We start from the raw sequence: 19438 nt of genomic DNA on the forward strand, positions 1-19438 counted from the left end.
GTGGAGAGCTGCAAGGATCCTCACCATCACCACTGTACTTCAACATCTACCAGACTCCGGTTATCAGAATCTTCAGAAAGTATAACATTACATGCTACAACTACGCCGATGATGCCCAAATCATCTACAAAATCAGACGCCCAAGCTGATCATGCAACCCTAATCGAGTGTCTAAAAGAAGTCTTCAACTGGATGACTGCCAACAACCTGAAAATCAACCCCGGAAAGACAGAAATCCTGATCATATCCAAAGAACAAGAGCACGAAACCGCCATCCCATGGCCAACGGAAATGGGAACCGCACCATCACCATCTAAGGTAGTAAAAAATCCGGGAATCCTGATCGACAACACCCTAACCTTAGAACCACAAGTAAATGCAACAGTCAAATGTTTTTTCCTCCTCCACACGGCAAGCAGAATCCTACCTTTCCTCTCCTTCACGCACAAAACACTCACTATCGTCGCCCTCATGTCAATCGACTATGCAAACGGCCTCTACCTCAGAATACCTCTTGAAGAAACTACAACGGATCCAAAATGCAGCAGCCGGACTACTCAAACTATCAAGAAGGGAACACATCACCCTGCCCTAAAAACACTACACTGGCTCCCAGTAAAACATTGCATCACCTTCAAAACAATGTGCATAACGCACAGGGCAATCAATGGACAAGAAGCAGAATTCCTACAAAATAAAATGACAATCTACAAGCCAACAAGACTCTTCAGGTCAAGCAACGAAACCCGCCTGGAATCAAAACCATACCTCAAGAAGAAACTTGGAGGCGCCTCCTTCTACCACTTAGCCGCAAAAACCTGGAACAACATCCAAAAAGAAATAAGAAACACCAAAAATAACCTAAAATTTAAGAAATTACTATACACTTGGCTCTTCAACACGAGACTCAAACTGAAAACAGAAATGAAAAAGGATGACTAAAGTAAACTGGAGTGGACACGGACAACTCCTAGTACCGACTGTGGACAACTCCCTAAGTGAAGAAGCTCCCACAGCACCTGGACGAAGGACGCCAGTTAGAGTGGAACACAGGCGACACCCACAGAAACAGTCAACAACCCACCCTAATCCCACCCAACACCCGCACTCGCCCCTTAGTTGCCACCAGGTACCACAGTGTGGTGGAATTATCGGGATATTGTCATTCACCATATTATCTGAACTGTGGACATTGGCAGGTGTACGAACCTTATGAGTCGGAAGAGAAGACGGGTAGCGCTGCGAGTGAGACTGGGGCACGAGGGGGCCAAATGTGAAGGGGCCTTGAAGGCCGGACGGACCCAGATCAGGACAGAGGCGCATGGGTGCTCCCGAACCCCACCTGGGGAGATTACAGAAGCCCATCGCCTCAATTCAGGATAAAGATGCCAACTAACCAATTGCACTAACAATTTTCCCCTCTGCATACACCTCTCAAACTCCAAACCAACCACAAACCTACAGCACAACAAACCGTACAAACTTCACTACATTGCAACAACAAAGCATACACACATAGACTCCAACAACAGTACATGACTACCGGCCGCAAACACCCCAGGCCCAGCCAACGGACCCACCGGGCTGAGGCCGCCAACAGCACATCACTGCTCTCTTGCATATTTCCAGCTTCTTCCCTCTAACTCCCCTCCCTTCCTCTTTCAGTGCCGCCAGGGGACCACTCTGGTGGTGATAGTGCGCGGTACAAATGTCTTTTAACATTAACATACCAAGAAACTTGAACCACTGCTATTGAAAGTCCTCTGTGTAACTACGTGTACTCCTCATGTTCACTCTTGAGATAAGCCTGGCTGCTCGGCTTGCTACCAAAAACTGTGGTACAGACCTATACCAAAGCTTGGTTGGCTAACGCCTGTAGTCCTAATTGTGTGTAGTGGTCCCAGAGGGTACCGCCTGCAATTCTGCTGTAACGCTCACCTGATTCCCACGGAGGCGCCGGTCTTGGCAGGATGGTGTCTGTGACTCAAAGTGAAGTGCAGGACTCGATTGGCTTCCGGGGCTGAGCCTCTTCGCACTGTGTGTCTAACTCGAAGAGTGAGATATCTGCAGGTGAAAGAATATGGGGTTAATGATCTGGGGTTGTCGGGTATCTTTCTCCCTTTCCCTTCCTCGCTTTTCCGTGGAGCCCGAAGGTCAACGTGCTCACCTTAGATAGGTGAATGCTGGACTCTCCATCTGCGTCTGGTGCAGGGTGCCGTTGCCAGTTCCTTCACTGGGTGAAACGTAGGCCTCTTGACATCAGAGGATTGCTACCGTCGTTAACTGCACGAACGGTGAGTTTCCGGACACCTTTTAAGTCCACAGTCTTTAGGTGCGTGGGGATGTTAATGTCGAACAGTGCTCTGTATAATGCTTTTTCTATTTGTCTTGCAGGGCTCTTGAGGTAGAAGATGGTGTGAAGAAAGCCGAAGTTCGAGCCAGAGTCTTGGAATGACGCGCTTGGAAATGCGTAAGTAAATGCCGGTTGCCTGCTTTTCAAAAGCTCTCGAACTGTCTCTTTTCCCTTGCAGTTGTGAGTTCGGGTGTTGAAGAGACGCTGGAAACGCCGGAGTATTTGCAGGCGCCCTATTGTGGCGGGCGCGATGGCGCGTAAGTAAAATACCTGTCTAATGTCTCTTCTTTTGTTTTTCAGGTGCAGGATTGCAGCTTTGAAGAAAACCGGAATTCCCGGAGTGCCGGTAAGTAATTCCACACAGGAATAACTATGCCTTTGTCTTCACAGGCAGAGAAGCACCGTGAAGAGATGGTAGCTGCCGATGGATCAGGTGAGTCAAGCGCAGCGCGTGAAGGTTGCCGTGCTAACCTGTTGTTTCTTGTCTTTGCAGGTGCTACTGAAGGCTGGATACAGGAATGGTAAGCGTTTGTTCTTGCAGGTTCAGGATCGGAAAGAAGAAAACTGGAACAGACACGGTGAGCGTTCTGCTGCAGATGCAGAATAAAGCGAAGCACGTTTCATCAATCGGGTGTGGTTTAAATAGCCTTGGAGTGATGAGGCGTCTTCCTCCACGGCCTCGCCTAGGTAAGAAAAGAGTTCCTGTTCCAGAAGAGTTCCAGTGTTGTATCCAGGGAGTGGAGCTTGCCCCACCCAGGTAAGAAAGTAGTCCCGGCTCACAGAGGATTCCTATGTGGCTGGTAAGTAAGCAGCATGGTCTGCTGCAGGTAAGTCCACCCAAGCATCTTCATACAAATTATGAGCCCGGCGCTTCCAGTTCCGGGACCAGTGACTTTGATGAGCCTGGTGCCACCGGCGCCAGGAAGAGGTCCAAAAGGTCCCAGTGGGGACCGGCTGGTGCCTAGGATGAAGGTTAGGGGCCTGCTTCCAAGGACGTTGGGCTGGTCCTAGCTCCTTGGAAGCAGTGATCATGACATCTGCCTAACAGTGTTCCAATTCTAGTGGCATTGCAAGTCTGTTGGAGGACACCTTCTGTGGTCTCGCAATCGGTCAGGAGTAGAACTGAATCTGCATATTCAATTATGCTCAAGTCCGTTACCACATTCAACAGTATGTGATCTAAAATGACAGACATTCCAATAGGCTGAACGTATTTAACTTTGGTGCTTGTCCCTGCAAGTTTGGGAAAGTAATCCATTATACACTGACCCGCCTTGGGAGACATAGGAATTGGAGGGCCTATTTTCTTGATGAGATTTTACTTTGGCACTTTTTAAAAAAAAATTCCGGTTGGGTGTAACACTGTTAGAGCATCCATGTTTGTTTTTGTAACCCTGAGGTTTTACCTTGGGGTTGCAAAAATGTCTGCTTCGTTATGAAATTTCTTTTCAATGCCCAGCTTCGGTGGGTCAGGAAAAATATCCATGGTGGGTGGATTTTTCGAAATGACCGGGGGATAAGTTGGCTCTGCACCGTTTGTTTGACTTCCACGGCCATATCTCAGGTTCATAGTTTGAAGTAATAGATAACCGTACCAGAGTCGCCCTGTAAGGAGGTAGGCACAAGGAGCTGACCGACAGCTCTGCAGACACCCAGTGTGGAAATGGGCTCAAAGAGTTGACAGTAACAGCCCCGCACTCACCCAATCTAGAGATGAAGAGCTCCACATGTTGACGGCAACAGTCCTACCAGCACCTTGTGCTGAAGAGAAGGATTCAAAATGCAAATACAAAAAAGGCTTGAGTCGCTCAGAAAGGAGCCTCTATACATCAGCAGATGAACAGAACTTGATTCAAAGGGCGCAGATCACCGAGAAGTGTTAAAAACAAGGGGACAATGAAAAGGGGATCGACAGACCTTTAACTTCCAGGTAAACTTGTCTGCTGAAGGCTAGGGTACCATGGAGCAGCCCACAGCGGGGCATGCAGTGGAGTGAGGATTGCACTCACTGCCGCCGCTCAGTACAAGGGAACTGAGTCTCACCACTGGGTTATTTGTGTCGGCTGTGTCCTGATTACGTCTTGGGCCACTATCCGCACGTCCAAACCCCCCCCCCAGCACCCCTTCCAGCAGCACCGATAATGCAGACCGCACTCTTTGTGCTCGCTCACAGCCAGCACAGCAGATTAGAGGAAAGGAGCAAGAGGTGTCGGGAGGCGTCAAGCCGCACAGCTCCCAGCTGTCAACACAGAGCAGCCGCTTCCGACAGTCACCTTTCTCACTGCCTCTGTTGCAAGACAAACCTATACATGTCCAATGGGTGAGACTTGATTTGAATTCTTGGAAATCCCCTCACCAGAGTGCTGGACCAGATTAGCGATGAGAATCCAACCAGCGATATTCAGTCTTGACCTGGCTTCTGAAAAGGGCACCAAAACCACACCGGCAACCAGCCACAAAGTAACTCTTTCCTGAAGTCTTCCCCGTTGATCGCTGCTGCAAATACCCTTCTAGTGTCCTGTTTTCAGTCATCACAACATGGAATTCAACGACTCCGTTGTTGGCTGCAGAATCTGAAGACGTCCAGCTGCAAACTCCTTCTTTCCTGAGGTACTGTGATGGCTGGGGTATTACTTGTTTTAAGCCTTATGTGATTCCTGTGAAGCTTTGGTGGCGTTTCATGTGATTGGGAGTACCCTCATCCAGTTCGCCCAGGCCCAAGGATGCACTCCCTTTAGGCAGGGTGTCTTCTCTGAAGTCCCTGGAACCTTTCTGCAACTCAAAAGCTTTCTTCCTCAGGACCTTTTCCTACATCTCTGCCTATCCTGGACTGTCAGTTCACCATTATAGCACTATTGACCCCCTCCTGCCACTGAACATTAATGCTTCAAGAATAGCAGACTTATAAGGTTTGGGCCTTTTGCCTTGAATAAAAGTGTTAAGTTACTTGCTTGTGAACGTTGTATAGGTAACGCTCCCTCTGAAATATGAGCAGTTACATGCCTTAGAATGTGTTTTGCCATTCCTAAAAGTATAGAGGGTTATTTACTTGCCTGGGAATTGGAGGCTCCCCTTACCAGAAGTAATGCTGTTGGCTTCGCTTTACTGTTTCTGTTAGGAAATGAATGTATAAGTTCACCAACTGGGTTATGCTTCCCCCCCTGACCTGCTGTATAGCCTGTCTAGAATAAGTCTGGCTTGGGTTTTACCTACCTTGAATAGCTGTGTGCCATGCTTAATAAACGTGCTTTGGGTTTAGCTGACCTTGGTCTGCTTTGAGCAATCCTAAAATAGTGTAAATAGTGATTGCTTACCTTAGTCTGTGTTCCACTGATCTGAAAAGCCACTGTAATAGTTTGAACATTAGGTCTTATTCACCTGATATAACTGAGTGTTATCCTGAATGTAGTTATAGATTTATGCGGTTCCATGAATTTGTGTTCCACTATCCAGAAAGGTATCCTGGTAACAGGGTTGGTTTACAAAGTGATTTCCTAGCTGAGCGTCACTGCATGACTGACTGGGGCTACTACCCTTGAATTACTGTACTTTATCTAAAAGTAACTTGTGATTTTGCTCCCCCTGAACAGGTGTTTTATATATTAGAAATGTGTAGAAGGTCGGACATACCTAGAATTACTGTTTGGTATTCTAAATATGGTTTATGCTTTTGTAGCTTAAGCCTTGTGGTGGTTTCATATTGTGTTAATGACTCTGACAAAAGTACTTACCCCAAGATGTACCTTGTCCTGCTTGTATTTATAATAAACCTTTTATTTTTTATAATACCTCTGGGTGTAAGTGTTTCTATTGAACCATTTGTATGCTACAGTTTCTTTGTACTTTGCCACAGCCCTCACTCCCTCCTAAAATGAGCCTGGCTGCTCAGTGTACGCTACCAAATACTCGGGAGGAACAGCCTTGTACTGAGTTTTGCATTGTCTCAGATGTATGGTTTTGTGAAGCCCTTAGTTCGACTTCGGAAAAACTGTCTTATCAGACTACGACAAAGAAACCACTGTATTCATATCTGTTACAACCAGTTCATCCTGGACACATCCTACAAGTATCCAAAAACAATGCTACAGCGACACAGGGTCCTGACCGCATTTACCTCTCAATGGAGAATTGAGGTCTCCTGCACGGATAGCTATAGGGACTGATCAGTGCACCCAAAACAGATGAGTTTAGCAAGGTAAGTGGAGCAAAAGGGCTTCACCTAAAAAGTCAGTTATAAAATAATAGTCTGTTTTACGGAGGGAAAGCAGCAAAGTGAAATCGTTCCTAACAAGATTGTAAACTTGCGTTGTGCATCTCATGAAGATTGGTGCTGTATGGGCAAATTACATTAATCTTCTTTTACTCAGGTACCGACGCTGGAAGCTTGGTGATGACATTGACCTGATTGTCCGATGTGAGCATGATGGCGTGATGACTGGCGCAAATGGGGAAGTGTCTTTTATCAACATCAAGACCCTGAATGAGTGGGATTCAAGGGTACGTTGATCACTTGTGGGAGATGAGCACAGACCGCAGGGCTGAAACGCAATATACAAAAGCACGCCACATATGGGCTTAATCCAAAGTTGTGCCTGGGGGAAATCTGGACAGGAGAAAGCAGTCTTGAGGGGGTGGCATTAACTGGAAAGCCCTGCGTGCAATGTCTCTTGTGTATGTGGGCTAGGGATAAAGCGCAGAGGGTACACCAACAGACTTGGTTGTTGGTGCTAGCCAACATTTTTCCTGTCTCTCTGCACACATGCACATTCTTTGTCGTTTTGATGGCCCATTGCCTTGCACCTAGTTTGATAGTTACTTATCTTATCGTTCACTTAATGAGTTGCCTCTTGTGGGTCCTTTACAGCACTGCAATGGAGTGGATTGGCGTCAGAAGCTGGACTCTCAAAGGGGAGCTGTGATTGCCACTGAGCTGAAAAATAATAGCTATAAATTGGCTCGGTGGACTTGCTGTGCCCTCTTGGCTGGATCGGAGTATCTGAAACTCGGGTAAGGTTTCAAGAGCTTTTGATTACCTGAAAATAAGTCATTTATAACATGCCTGTGCACAAGTGTTTCTAGGGTGGGAGGAAGTCTTACACTGTCAGCATGTGTGTAGGTTTAATACGTTTTAAAGCTTTGGCATAGGGATGATATATTGGTTCCAGTTCATCTCTTATGTTTTATTATCCACCCCACCCGTGTTGTAGTAATCCTGTTGGTGTCATTGACTCTTGGGGAATTATTTGATTTTTAGTGGTTGTGCTGTCCCATTTTATGCGAACAACCCCCTCAAAGGTTTGCTTATTTTTTAGGTTTCGAGGAACAGTAGAGGTAGGTCCACCCTGGCACTGCAACACTTTTTGATGTGCTGTCCTATGGTAGCCTGTATGATTCCTGGCACAAATGTGCTTTTTAGGCATCCCATGTTGGCCCTATGGTGTTAATAGCCCCCACTCTGTTATGTAATAGGCTGGTGTGGCAGCTGTAATTTAATGTTGGCTCCAGGAGTTAACGCATGACTATCCCAATATACCAGAATGTTAGTCGTTGAAGTAACAAGTGGCCATTTATTATTTTGTTCCTTTACTTTCTTTCGGGGAACTGAGGCAGGCTTAAAATGGCAGCCGTGCAATCATGTACTCACTCTGAGCACAGCTCTCCACCCTCAGTAGTGGTTCCTGTCAAAGGCCACTTTGTAACCACTTGTTGTAGCCCCCTGTATTTTTTACTTTCTCAGAGCCAGGCTTAATCCATAGCCTGAATTAATGTGGCTCGGTCTTTCCGTTCTGCATGACTCCCAAGGCACAAGTCCACCAAAAGGACCCCTTGCTGTCTCATTGAGAGTACCCTATCTGTTAAGACATGTTGCTAGGCTGATGGTAGCTTTTTGAAATGTGCAAAGTGGTTCCAGTAGTTGGGTCCGCTTACACACCACCTTCATTCATCAAAATGGAGGTTGTCTGTCTTTGACTGGAAGATGTAAGAGGGTTGGATAACTATCCCTGGATGACGGCTCCTGCTCGAAAACCTAGTCTCACTGAAGCTCGCTACTGTGCTGCATCGCTGGGTCGTGAATTGGGTGCCTATTCCTTGCCAGCATTCTGAAGTATGTGCTGAATCAACCAGAGAATCTTCATCACAGGACATTAGGAAAGTGCCCTACTTACATCTCCCAGAACTGGAAAAGCTTGAAGGGCCTGCGCTATCTCTTTCCTGCAACCGCACCAGCAAACTTACCTCCTGCCCCTTCTTCCATGGCTGTCTGGTGAGTTCTTCAATCTTTCAATATTCATCCTTCCTCTGGTTCTCTCCATCCTGACCGCATCAAACAAGCTGAATCCTGTGACCATAGCAGACGTGGAAAACTTTCCAAACAATGTGCTTAGTGACAGAATCGGGAAGCCGTCAAACCACTGCTGCAGAACTGATTTTTCGATCCCAAGGTATTGGTCTCCTGACTCTCCAGTCTTACAACAACCCTGACCTCTTGGCAATATGAACCCAACCTTTGGTATAAGTCTGTACTATACAGGTTGGTAGGGTGTTGAGCAGCCAGGCTTATCTCAAGAGGGGTTAATGTGAGCTGTAGGGGAGTTACACAGAGATTCATGACAAGTATTCAAATAAACTCTTGCACACAAGGTTTCTTGATTAAACAATTATTAATTTAACAGTCAGAGTAAGCTTTCTTCAGAAGGGAGTAATATAAAGCCACACACAAATGCACTCCAAAAATACACTTAGTCTTATAAATCAGTAAGTACCCTTTGGGATGGCCCACACACTACCTACACCCTCAGGTGACTTCAATAGTTAGGGTGCTGGGAACATTAATATATCACTGTTGCATTTAGAATCAGACTTAGTAGGTCAAAGGAAAAGGTTATTAGAACAGAACAAGAGATCACACACATATTCTGAAGCAGGTAAGTACTTTTGGTAACCCCCAATGCAAAGTTAGTTAATCCCTTCCTGGAAGGAAGACACAACAAATTAGCAGAGGAGAGAAGTCATTTAGGGAGTCGGGCCAGCCAATGTTAAGTTAGCAAAAGTCAAGTTGGACTGAAGCACTTCTTGCAGGTAAGAAAGTCTTGCACAATGTTTTTGATTTCTTCTTATTCTACAAAGACATCTAAGTAGGGCCACAAGCTGATTAAGCTTGTGAGGTAAAGAAGCTGTTAGCAACTTTACAGATGCAACGAAGACAAGTCTCCAACGAGGACAAGTGAGGTTACACGACGAGAGGTAAATTCATAGACCGTACAGTACCTTTAGGTTGAAGAAAAGTGCAGCAGATGGCCCCTGTTCCTGTGCAGCTCTGCAGATCCTGCTGTTCCTGTGCCTCAGTCGTGGGGACAAGAGGGAGGAAGTCTGGAGACTCCTGCACTGCAATGGGACAGACACCAACCGCAACCAGCAATCTTGAAACAAGTGGCACTTCGGTGTTTCAGCTCCTCGCGTCTACCGCAAATAGCAACACAGCGGTTCCTTGCTGTCGAGATGGGCTTTCCTTGCATCTGGGGTCCAGCACTCTGAGGTGGCTCGGGCTCATTTGGTCCTGCTTCCTGGGAGTCCAAAGGATCTTCCTGGAGCTCTTGGCCAGCTTAAAAGCAACGCACACAATCTGGTGTTCCTCTGCCTGGCTATTCGGCTCCAGTAGCAACTGCAGTGGAATTTCAATCAGCTCAGTGGATGTCCAGGTGGCTTAACTTGGAGTTGATTTGGTCCCACCAACTCAAAGGGAGAAGTCCTTGCAGGGGCTTCCGTCGATACAAATTTGGAGTTTTAGCACAGCAGCAGGGCTTCACGGGGCAAACCAACGGTCCAGGAGTTGCAGCAGAAATCCTCTTCAATTTCTTCTTCGGATTCCTTCGCCCAGTGGTCGACTCTGCCTTCCAAGCCAAAAAGCCTTGCCTTTTTAGGCAGGTTTCTCCCATTCATTCCAGCCTAGCTGTCAGTCACCCAGCAGAGTGGCTGTCCTTGCCGGACAACCAGCTGGCCAATCACCTAAGAATGCATTCCTGTCTCCTAGGAGACTAAGCAGGGAGTTTCATGCACCTGCCTCACTTCCTGCCCCTGCCAGACACCCTGGAGCCAGAGGCGGGCTTCACTCGTGAATCCCACCAAAGACAAAACGAACATAGGGACCAAACCTGGATTGGCGCGCATAGTAAATCTCAAGAAGGACCTTGCCACAAAGAAATGGCGAAAAAAGACTGGGTCAATTTGACAAAATGGCACCCTTGGGTGCTTTACTGCAGCTGTGAATGCAGCTCGTGGTAAATGCACACCATGGTAGTTAAAAGCCACCAGCCATTCATCGTGGAAAGGGTAACATAAAAATGTTACATGAGAAGCTAGACAAAGGGGATACTAGGTAACCCCTCCAGCACCCTGCTGTAAGATGGTGTGTGCTGGGTCTAGAAAGTCACAAATGTATGTAAAGTCAATTTCACTTTAATGCTATTGGAAAAAGTAGTTTATCCAAGAGAAGGTATTTAAACCTTGGGAAATCTGAAAGACTACCCTGTGCCACTGCACTGAAGGTGCTGTGTTCCACAATGTAAAAGATGCCTATGGAGTTTGTCTCCACTCCACAACCAAAAGAAACAGAGTTCAAAATCATATAAAAATACATGAGTGGGGAAAAAGGGTCTCACTCTCTCCAGGTTAAAAATTCAAGTACTCAAAATCCATCAAAGTTGCTGGGGTCTCTAAGGTAGAGAGGAATTGGCACATTTCTGAGAAACCTTCTCAACACCCGTCGTCGCACTCCGGAGCATGTCAGAAGGGGAATATCCCTTTTCAAGCTCTGCTCCAGCTGCGGAATGTGTTTGTAGAGGACAAACCTCTCCAGTGCCTCAATCTGGATCACAGAAAAGCGGATTGCGAAATCTGATCGTCACAGTAGGCTGGCGGCGTAGCTCGGCGCCAAGTCCTCTGACCCGTGTGGAAAGCGGGGGCATGCCTCACCCAGGACCGGCTGGTCCGTAGAGTGGGCTTCTAGTCCTTTGAAGGCGCTCCATCCATGGGGGCCCAAGACCAGGCCAACCGGCGCAAGTCTGTTTCTGTTGGGGGCGCTGTGCAAGCGGTTCCCATGACTGGAAGGGCGCACTCATGTTCACTGTCTGCCTCCATCGCTCCAGCTCCTTCTCGAAGAGGAAATTGGCTAACCCAGTGAAGCTGCAGGAAAAGCCTGAGCAGACTAAGGCGCAGGAAAAGACAACCGACCTGTCCCAGAAGGCCCAGATGAAGTAGTCTACAATCGAGTTGGTGCCAATGACCCACTCAAAGGCAAGGGGGGCTGACCCAGTCAAGGTAGCCCTGGCAGTGCCCAGAGTATCCCTGCCCCAGAGATGGGAGGCATCGGCCAAGCCAGTGGAGAGGACACCAGGGAAGAGGATGCCATCCCTGAGCCCGAACCCAAATCCCTGGGATGCAAAAGGGGGCGGAGGAGCCCTCAACCGTTCTCCAGGGCACCGATATTTCTTCCTCAGACGAGCCCCAGTGGCCCTGGACCAACCTCTGGCAACAAGAGTAAGCAACACCCTAAGCCGCTGCATCAACCGTCCCATGTGCCTTTCCCAAGACTACGGACACGGATGACATGGCCACGGCAGGACACGGATGACATGGCCACGGCAGGCGGGCGGTCCGCCGCAGCCTAGGGCTTCTCCCCCGGGCGAGGTGGTGGTTGCTCCATGCCATGGTCGCCAGAGCATCGGAACTCTTCGAACTGACACCAGAGGAGACCAGGAAGGAAGGTTTCCTATATCAATGACGCAATGCCAAGATGAGGACCATCTTGGCAGTGCTTCTCCTGGACGATGTTTGGGATGAAGGCTTGGCTTTGATGAGAAACCCGGCCAAGAGGGATCGGCTGGATAAAAAAAATAGGTGCCCGAGTCTGCACCCAAGTACGTACTTCGACAGCCTTCCCCGGACTCCGTGGTCTCGGCAGCAACAAGGAAGTGGTCGTCTTACCCCTCGTCTTCATCCTCCGTTCATCCGGACAGCGAGGGGGAAGACGTTCGATGCCATGGGAAGAAAAGTAATCTACTCAACAGCGTGAACAGTGATGCTGCCAACGCCCTTGGAATCCTGGCCAGATACGATGGGGCGCTGTGGTATAAGATGGCCCAACTGCTGGAGTTCCTACCCGACAACAAGCGGGTCAAGGCACTTTCCAGGTGGCATTATACCATGCCATCATGGTGGTCCTGGAAGTCGTGGACACTGGGTTTCCGACAGATGGCGAACAGTGTCTGCCTCTGTTACCGTGGCTGGCTGGCTGAAAGCCACCACCTTTCGTCGGAGTCCAGACAATGCTCCTGGACATGCCCTTACGGGGACTACCTCTTTGGGAAGGCCGTCGACTAGTTGTTGCAGGCCATCAAGACTGACACTGAGACAGCCCATTCTGTGGGCACTCTTCAACACCGCCCATCCTTTCGTGCCTATGGCGGGAAGTCTGGCAATTGTCTAAGAGTTTCAATGGAGGGTCCTCTTCATACCGTCAAGCCTCCCGGTCCACGACCCAGGAGCCTAGAGGCTGTTCCAAGGCTTTCAGTGGAGGTGGCTGACGACATTGCTCCCAAGACGGCCCGCAGGACACGAAGCAAGATGGAAACGCCCAGGATGTCGGGCCCTCACCCATGTACCCTGGTCAGAGGCCGGCTGGCGGGCTTCGTCAGCGAGTGGAAGATCTCCACCGACTGAGTGCTGGGCGCTCTTGCCCACAGACTCGCACTAAGTTCCAGCAGAAGTGTCAGCGGATACCTGCAGTAGGCCGGCAGGAGCAGCACATCCCTCAGCTCCTGCAGGAAGTACGGGCCATGATAAGAAAAGGGGCGATAGATCTGCTTCCAAAGTGACTCCAGGGCACCAGTCTACTCCAGATAATTCTTTGTAAAGACCTGCAGCTTCTCAACAAATGCCTCTAGTCCCAAAAATTCAGGATGGTCATGTTGTAGCACATGCTCAGCCAGGTGGAGGAAGGAGATGTCTTGACGTCGCTGGATCTGGAGGACGGACACTTCCACGTCCCCATTCACGAGATGCATCAAAGTTCTGCGCTTTGTAGTACAGGGAAGGCACCACCAATTCAAGGCCCTCCCCTTCTGACTGAATTCAGCACCCAGGGTGTTTATGAAGTGCCTGGCACCAGTAGCGGCCCATCCCATCTGCGTCTATAGGGGATACACCTGTACCCGTACCTCAACGACTGGCTCATCCGGGCCAAGTCAAGAAAAGTAGATTTCGAACACGCTGCTGACTGATTTGGGGTTCTTCAACTATCCAAAGTCCGGATTGATACATCGCAGGAACACGCTGTTCCTGGGGGCCCGGCTCAACAGGATCTCCTGCCTAGCCGCTCCCTCGGAGGAAACCATAGCAGCCCTGCTGGGCAAGGTGCAACGGGTGTTGGCACTGAAGACCACCATGGTGCGGACCATCCAGTCGCTGCTTCATGATATTTTATTTGTATTGCGCTCAAACACTTGTAAGGGGTGGGTGGGACAAGGATATCAAAACGCTCTTACTAGGCCCAGTGACTTTGAGAACATGGAAGTGCATGGGAGAGGGAAAGGGGGAAAAGTGCATGGAAGGGGAGGAGTGGAAAGTGCTGAGCAAGGAATACAGATAAATAAGAAATAAAAAAGCAAGAAACAGTAGTAGTGCAGTCAGCAAGTGCTAGGTTTAAGGCAACAGGCAGTAAGTGTCTGGTAAGTGCAGGAAAGTGTGGGGGGCTGTATGGTTCAAGATACAGACCCCAGTGCAAGGGATTTGCCAGGAGGCATTGCGGGTGGGTGGCAGGCTGAGCAGGTACCTGGGCCCGGAAATCAGAGGGTAGACCAGGTGCACGGTGCAGAGAGAGAGCAGATCAGCAGGGGAGATGGTTCTCAAGTTTCAGAGTGGCAGTGAGGCTGTTCCAGAGGGAGGCCCCAGCTGAAGACAGATCTACCCCCCCCCCCCCCACAGCTTGTTGCTTTGAAAAACAACTGACCCTGAGGGAGTTGGAGGTAGAGGAGCGAAGAGCTTGAGAGGGAAGGTATTTTGGGCTAAGGCCCCAGAAAGCCTTGTGGATAATGCAAAGGGTTTTGAATTTAATCCTTGCAGCCACTGGGAGCCCGTGGAGAGATTTCAGGCCTGGAGAGATAAGCTCCAATGGCTTCAGGCCAAATGTTTGCAGTCCTGTTCTGGATAAGTTGCAAAGGGCGGAGAGTAAAAGCAGGTAGATTTAGAAAGGGGCTGTTACAGTAGTCCAACCTAGAGAGAACCAGGGCTCGAGACAGTGAGCTTCTGGGGGAAGGATAGGCAAGGCAGAATACCTCTGTGGAGGTGAAGTAGGAAGTTTGACTTTTTAGAGACATCAGAGTTGTGGGCAGAGAAGGAAAGCGTGAGTCAAAGATGACCCTGAGGTTCTTAGCCTCGCAGGTGGGGGGGGGGGGGGGTAGGAGGACGGCCAAGGGAGGCCGGCCAGATTGAGAGGAAAGGTGGGTGAAGGTGTGCTGATGAGGAGGATCTCAGTCTTCATGTAAAGCAAGCAGAGATTGTTGGCGGCACACCAATCCTGAATGGCAGATGGGCAATCTGATATGAGGAGGTGGCTGAGGGAAGCCTGAAAATGAGTTGTAGTCAACATAGCACTGAAACTTGAAGCAGAAAATGGCAATGCGGTCAGCAAGAGTTGTCAGGTATTGGTTGAAGAGCCAGGGTGAGAGGTTAGACCCCAGGTAGAAAGGGAGATGGATGGATGGATGAAAGGAAGGACTCCACTTGGACTTGGGAGGGTCGATCAGAGAGGAAAGAGGTTAGCCAGGCCATAGCCCGATTGGTGATACCCAGGTTGTCAGACAGTTGAGCAGGATGGTCTGGTTGACGTGTCAAAGGCAGAAAAGAAATCAAGTAGGAGGAGGACAAAAGGGATGTTAGAGTTGAGGTTGGAGAGCAGATCTTCACGGATGTTCAGGGGAGCAGTTTCCGTGCTTCTGACCGCTCTAAAGCCAGATTGATGGGCATGGAGACAACCAACAGAATCGGAGTGAAGGTTAAGCTGTGAGATGGCCAGCTTTTCCAGGAGTTTGCCCAGAAAAGGAGTGATGGAGCTTGGGCGACAGTTAACCGAGCAAGAAGGGTCGTCTTTGGGTTTCTTGAGAAGGGGGTGCACAAGAGTGCTTCAGAGGGGGAGAGGAAGGCTCCTGAGTCGAAGTTGCAGAAATCAGCCAGGGCAGAAGCGAGGTTGTCAATGTGATCCTTGTTTTAGAAGAACAAGGAGGAACCTGTTTTGACGGGACTTAGATGGGACTTGTCTAGAGACCTAGTCAGGGGAGAAAAGGGGAAAGGACCAGTAAGAGGGTGGGTGGGTGGGGGGGGGGTGTCTGTAGGATGGCCAGAGTCCAAAGGAGGAGGGGACGAGAGGGTGGACAGGATAGCCTGGGTTTTAGAGATGAAGTGAGAGGCAAGGGCTGTACTTACCCCCCCATCGTATCTTAGTGTGGACAGAAAGTCTGTATTGTCTTTGGAGCAGGCGACAGACCAGTTTGTCAGAGGATGAACAAGAAGCCCTCCATTTCCTCTCAGCCACATTACACCTACGTTTAAGTGTAGCTAGGTCATACCAAAAAATGCACTTGGCTTTATTTTATTTATTACATTTGTTACTCACCCAGACCCGCGGGTATCACGGCGAAGATTTCAATAAATTGTAGCATTTTTATACATGGTTACAGTTACCATCACATAGTACATATTTTATACTGAATTCCAAATAAATCATGTGATCATATTTCTTATACTCAGTTACAAATGGTCGCGGTAGCAGGTCACATTTTGTTTAAAAACACTAGTTGCAGATCTAGAGGTACATGCAAGCCGTAGGGACTACATTTACTGTTTGGATTCAAAGAAAGGTGGTAAACCAGAGGCATTCTTACTAAGGTGGAGTAGGACTAGTTGAGGTCAATATTTGTTAAAAAATAACCAAGTTTTCAGTGCTTTTTTGAATTTTAGTAGGGAGTCCTCATTTTTTATACTAATGGGTAGTGCGTTCCAGTGCGATGGGGTTATGACTTTGGGCTTTAGGCTTCAAACAGATCCTCATGACAGGGGCAAGCGTATCAAGAGTGTCAGAAATGGAGTAGAGCATACAGGGCTGTCAGGATGTGAATCAGCCAGAGGTGTAAGGGGCCAGTGGGAGGTGGCGGCGATGCCGTTGTGCACCTGTCTCTGCAGGTTGCGGATGTGTCCCCTTCAGGAATTTCTGGATGCTCTGTGAATCCAGGTGTCTGAAAGCTTTGCAGACAAGATTACTCTCGACGAGGAGTTCGAGCCATAAGGTGGTGGGGCGTGGAACATCTCTGGGGGCCTGGATTTCCAGAGTCCCCCTGTGCCAGGAGATGGTCACCACAGACTGTTTCCTGGGGGGCTCGGGAGCCCCCACCGGACGTCTCCATGCCAGAAGCCTGTGGCTGCAGGAGGAGAGGGACCTCCACATCAATGTCTTGGAATGGCGAGCAGTGTTCTGTGCCTCAAGTCGTTCCTTCCATCCCTCAAGGGCAAAGTGGTGATGGTCTTTACGGACAATACCACCACAATCTTTGACATCCGGAAGCAGGGGTACACCAGATCTCCAGCACTCTACTGAGAGGCATAGGACTTGTGGCACTGGGCTGTCGCCCATGGGAAGTTTCTCATTCCTTTTCACCTAACAGGAGTCCAGAACACTGTTGCCGACTCCCTCAGCGGGGAGCTGCGCTCTTGCTATGAGTGGGAGAAGGCCCGGTATCGATCTGTTGGCAAATGCCAGAAATCTGCCATCAGGTTCCCCCAGCCAGGGAGCATGGGGGGGGGGATGCATTCGCCTTCCTGTGGGAAGGCCTGGTCCTGGCGTTGAATCTCTACTGCTAAGAGTCATCGGTCAACTCAAACGATGCAGGTGCCGCATGATCCTTGTCGTTCCAGCGTGGCCGCGGCAGATTTGGTACCTGGACCTTCTCAGCCTGTCAATGTCCCCTCCAATCAAGCTGCCAGTGGTTGCGGATTTGCTCGCCAGAGAAGGTGGCGCAATTCTACACCACAACGCAGGATCACTAAACCTGAAGGCCTGGCTCCTGCGACCTTAGAGTTCAGTGGGTATGAGCGGCCGGCGGACGTCAGGGAGGTCCTTGCCAGGGCCAGAGCATTGTCGACTCTTAAATGCTACGGGCAGAAGTGGAAGCGTTTTGCGACTTGGTGCCGGTCGCACAAGATCAACCCCCTGAGGGCCACGGCCCCCCAGATCCTTACGTACTTGTTGGCTTAGGCGGGGCTGGCACACGCCTCCATCGTGTATCTGGTGGCCATCTCCTGCTACACCAGGTCTTTGGGACGGCCTTCTCTTTTGGTCAGTTTTTTTGTCGAGCAGTCCCTCAAAGGACTGTCTTGGCTGGCGTTGAAGGCGCCTGCGTCCGGCATGGGAGCTCAATGTGGTACTGACGACAAGGCTCGGGGGTGGGGGGGCGGGGTGAGGGGGGTGGAGCTCTGGGGGTCCATTTGAGCCTATGCATCAAGCTCCTCTTGTTCCTTTTAGTAGAAGACAGCTTTTCTCGTGTCAATCACCTCTGCCAGGAGAGTAGGTGAGATCTACACACTGTCCTGCAAGTGGGTTTAGCTGACTTTCCACGAGAAGAGGGTGGTGCTGCGGATGCACCCCTCCCTTATACCAAAGGTCCAGTCTGAATTCCATGTCAACGAGCCTTTGGTGTTGCCTGGTTTTCCGGCGCCATCGTTGCCAGCTGAAAGGACTTTGCACTTGCTGGATGTGGCGCATGCTCTGCAGTTCTATGTGGCACGCACAGAGTTTCAGGAAGACGTCGCAACTGTTCGTGAACTTTGGTCCTGTGAACCATGGGAAAGCTTTGTCCAAGGCTTCCTTTTCCAGGTGGCTCTCCAGCTGTATCGCACCTTGTCACCGGTTTGCAAATCGACTGCTGCCTGGCCATCCGAGAGCACATTCCACTAAAGCGATCGCTGCGACAGGTGTTCCGGTCTGGTGTGCCCTTGCTGGACATCTGTAGGGCTGTTACGCGGAGGTCTACGCACACCTTCACAAGATTCTACTGCATCGACGGGGACTCCAGAGAGGAATCAAGGGTCGCCAAGAAGTCCTATGTAACCTTTTCGCTTGAAGGTGAGCCTGGTCCGGAGGCAAGAGTAATTGCTTCTGTTGAGCCTTGCCACCTCCCGTGGTTGTGTATGCATGTACTGCTATGTATTCTTTATTCATGAGCATGTGAATCCATGCCAGACCCCATGCTGGAGAAGGAACAAGTTACTTACCTGTGAGGTAGGGTTTGCCTGCGATTCCATGCCTGACTATGGGTCTGGCATGGAATCGCAGGCAAACCCTCCCTCCTGCCCCTCTGCGACTCTTCTTGGTCATACTGCCACATTACATGCTACCAAATCTGGAGATGGCTGCCACAGGAAGGGCTTGGAGAGAGGGCAGTCATTGACTGGGGGCGGTATGAGACAGAGCTCAGTGATTGGTTTATAGGAGAAAGACAGTTTGAAAGTGAAACTGTTTTTCTTTACCGAGGATTCCTGGCCTGACTGGGAATATTCATGAGCATGTGAATCCATGCCAGACGCATTCTGGAGAACGTAAGTAACTTGTCCCAAAGCAGCCAGATGAGAAATTAACAAAAGGACAGTGTCAATCCTAGCATGTCTGGGGTCTAGTTGCTTGGCTAAACATGAGTGACAAAACGGGAACCAGTTGCTCCTATACTGAGACCTCGTAGAAGGCTTCCTGGCCGCTGGATAATGCCCATATTGTCCTCACAGGTTAAACTGCGCTAGGGATTTGAATTCAGGCAGCCAATCTGAATGATTGTGGGCAGGGGTGCCACATCTGCTGATTTCACTTGCAAAGCAGGTTGGGAATCAATGGCAGTCTGATCAGAGGACTAATCGACAGATGCTGAAGCTCCGAAAACCAGAATCTGGCTGGCCACCAACGAGCTATGAACAGGAGAGTGCAATTTGATGCATTCCTGAGCTTGCAGAGTGACTGATGAATCGGAGGAAGAGGCGGGAAGGCAT

At 49.5% G+C, this 19438-nt stretch overlaps 1 protein-coding gene across 5 annotated transcripts in view; it reads left to right on the plus strand.

The window, feature by feature from the left end:
- EIF3D (eukaryotic translation initiation factor 3 subunit D) overlaps positions 1–19438 on the plus strand; it is a 202473-nt gene that overhangs the window by 118676 nt on the left and 64359 nt on the right. For all 5 annotated transcript variants that reach the window (XM_069653086.1, XM_069653081.1, XM_069653084.1 and 2 more), the window contains 2 exons: positions 6721–6850; positions 7218–7360. In XM_069653086.1, the coding sequence (XP_069509187.1) occupies positions 6721–6850; positions 7218–7360 (273 nt within the window). The remainder of the gene's footprint in view (positions 1–6720; positions 6851–7217; positions 7361–19438) is intronic.

The sequence above is a fragment of the Ambystoma mexicanum genome, chromosome 3q, assembly GCF_040938575.1.
Source record: "Ambystoma mexicanum isolate Mex_15411 chromosome 3q, UKY_AmexF1_1, whole genome shotgun sequence".
Taxonomy (NCBI): domain Eukaryota; kingdom Metazoa; phylum Chordata; class Amphibia; order Caudata; family Ambystomatidae; genus Ambystoma; species Ambystoma mexicanum.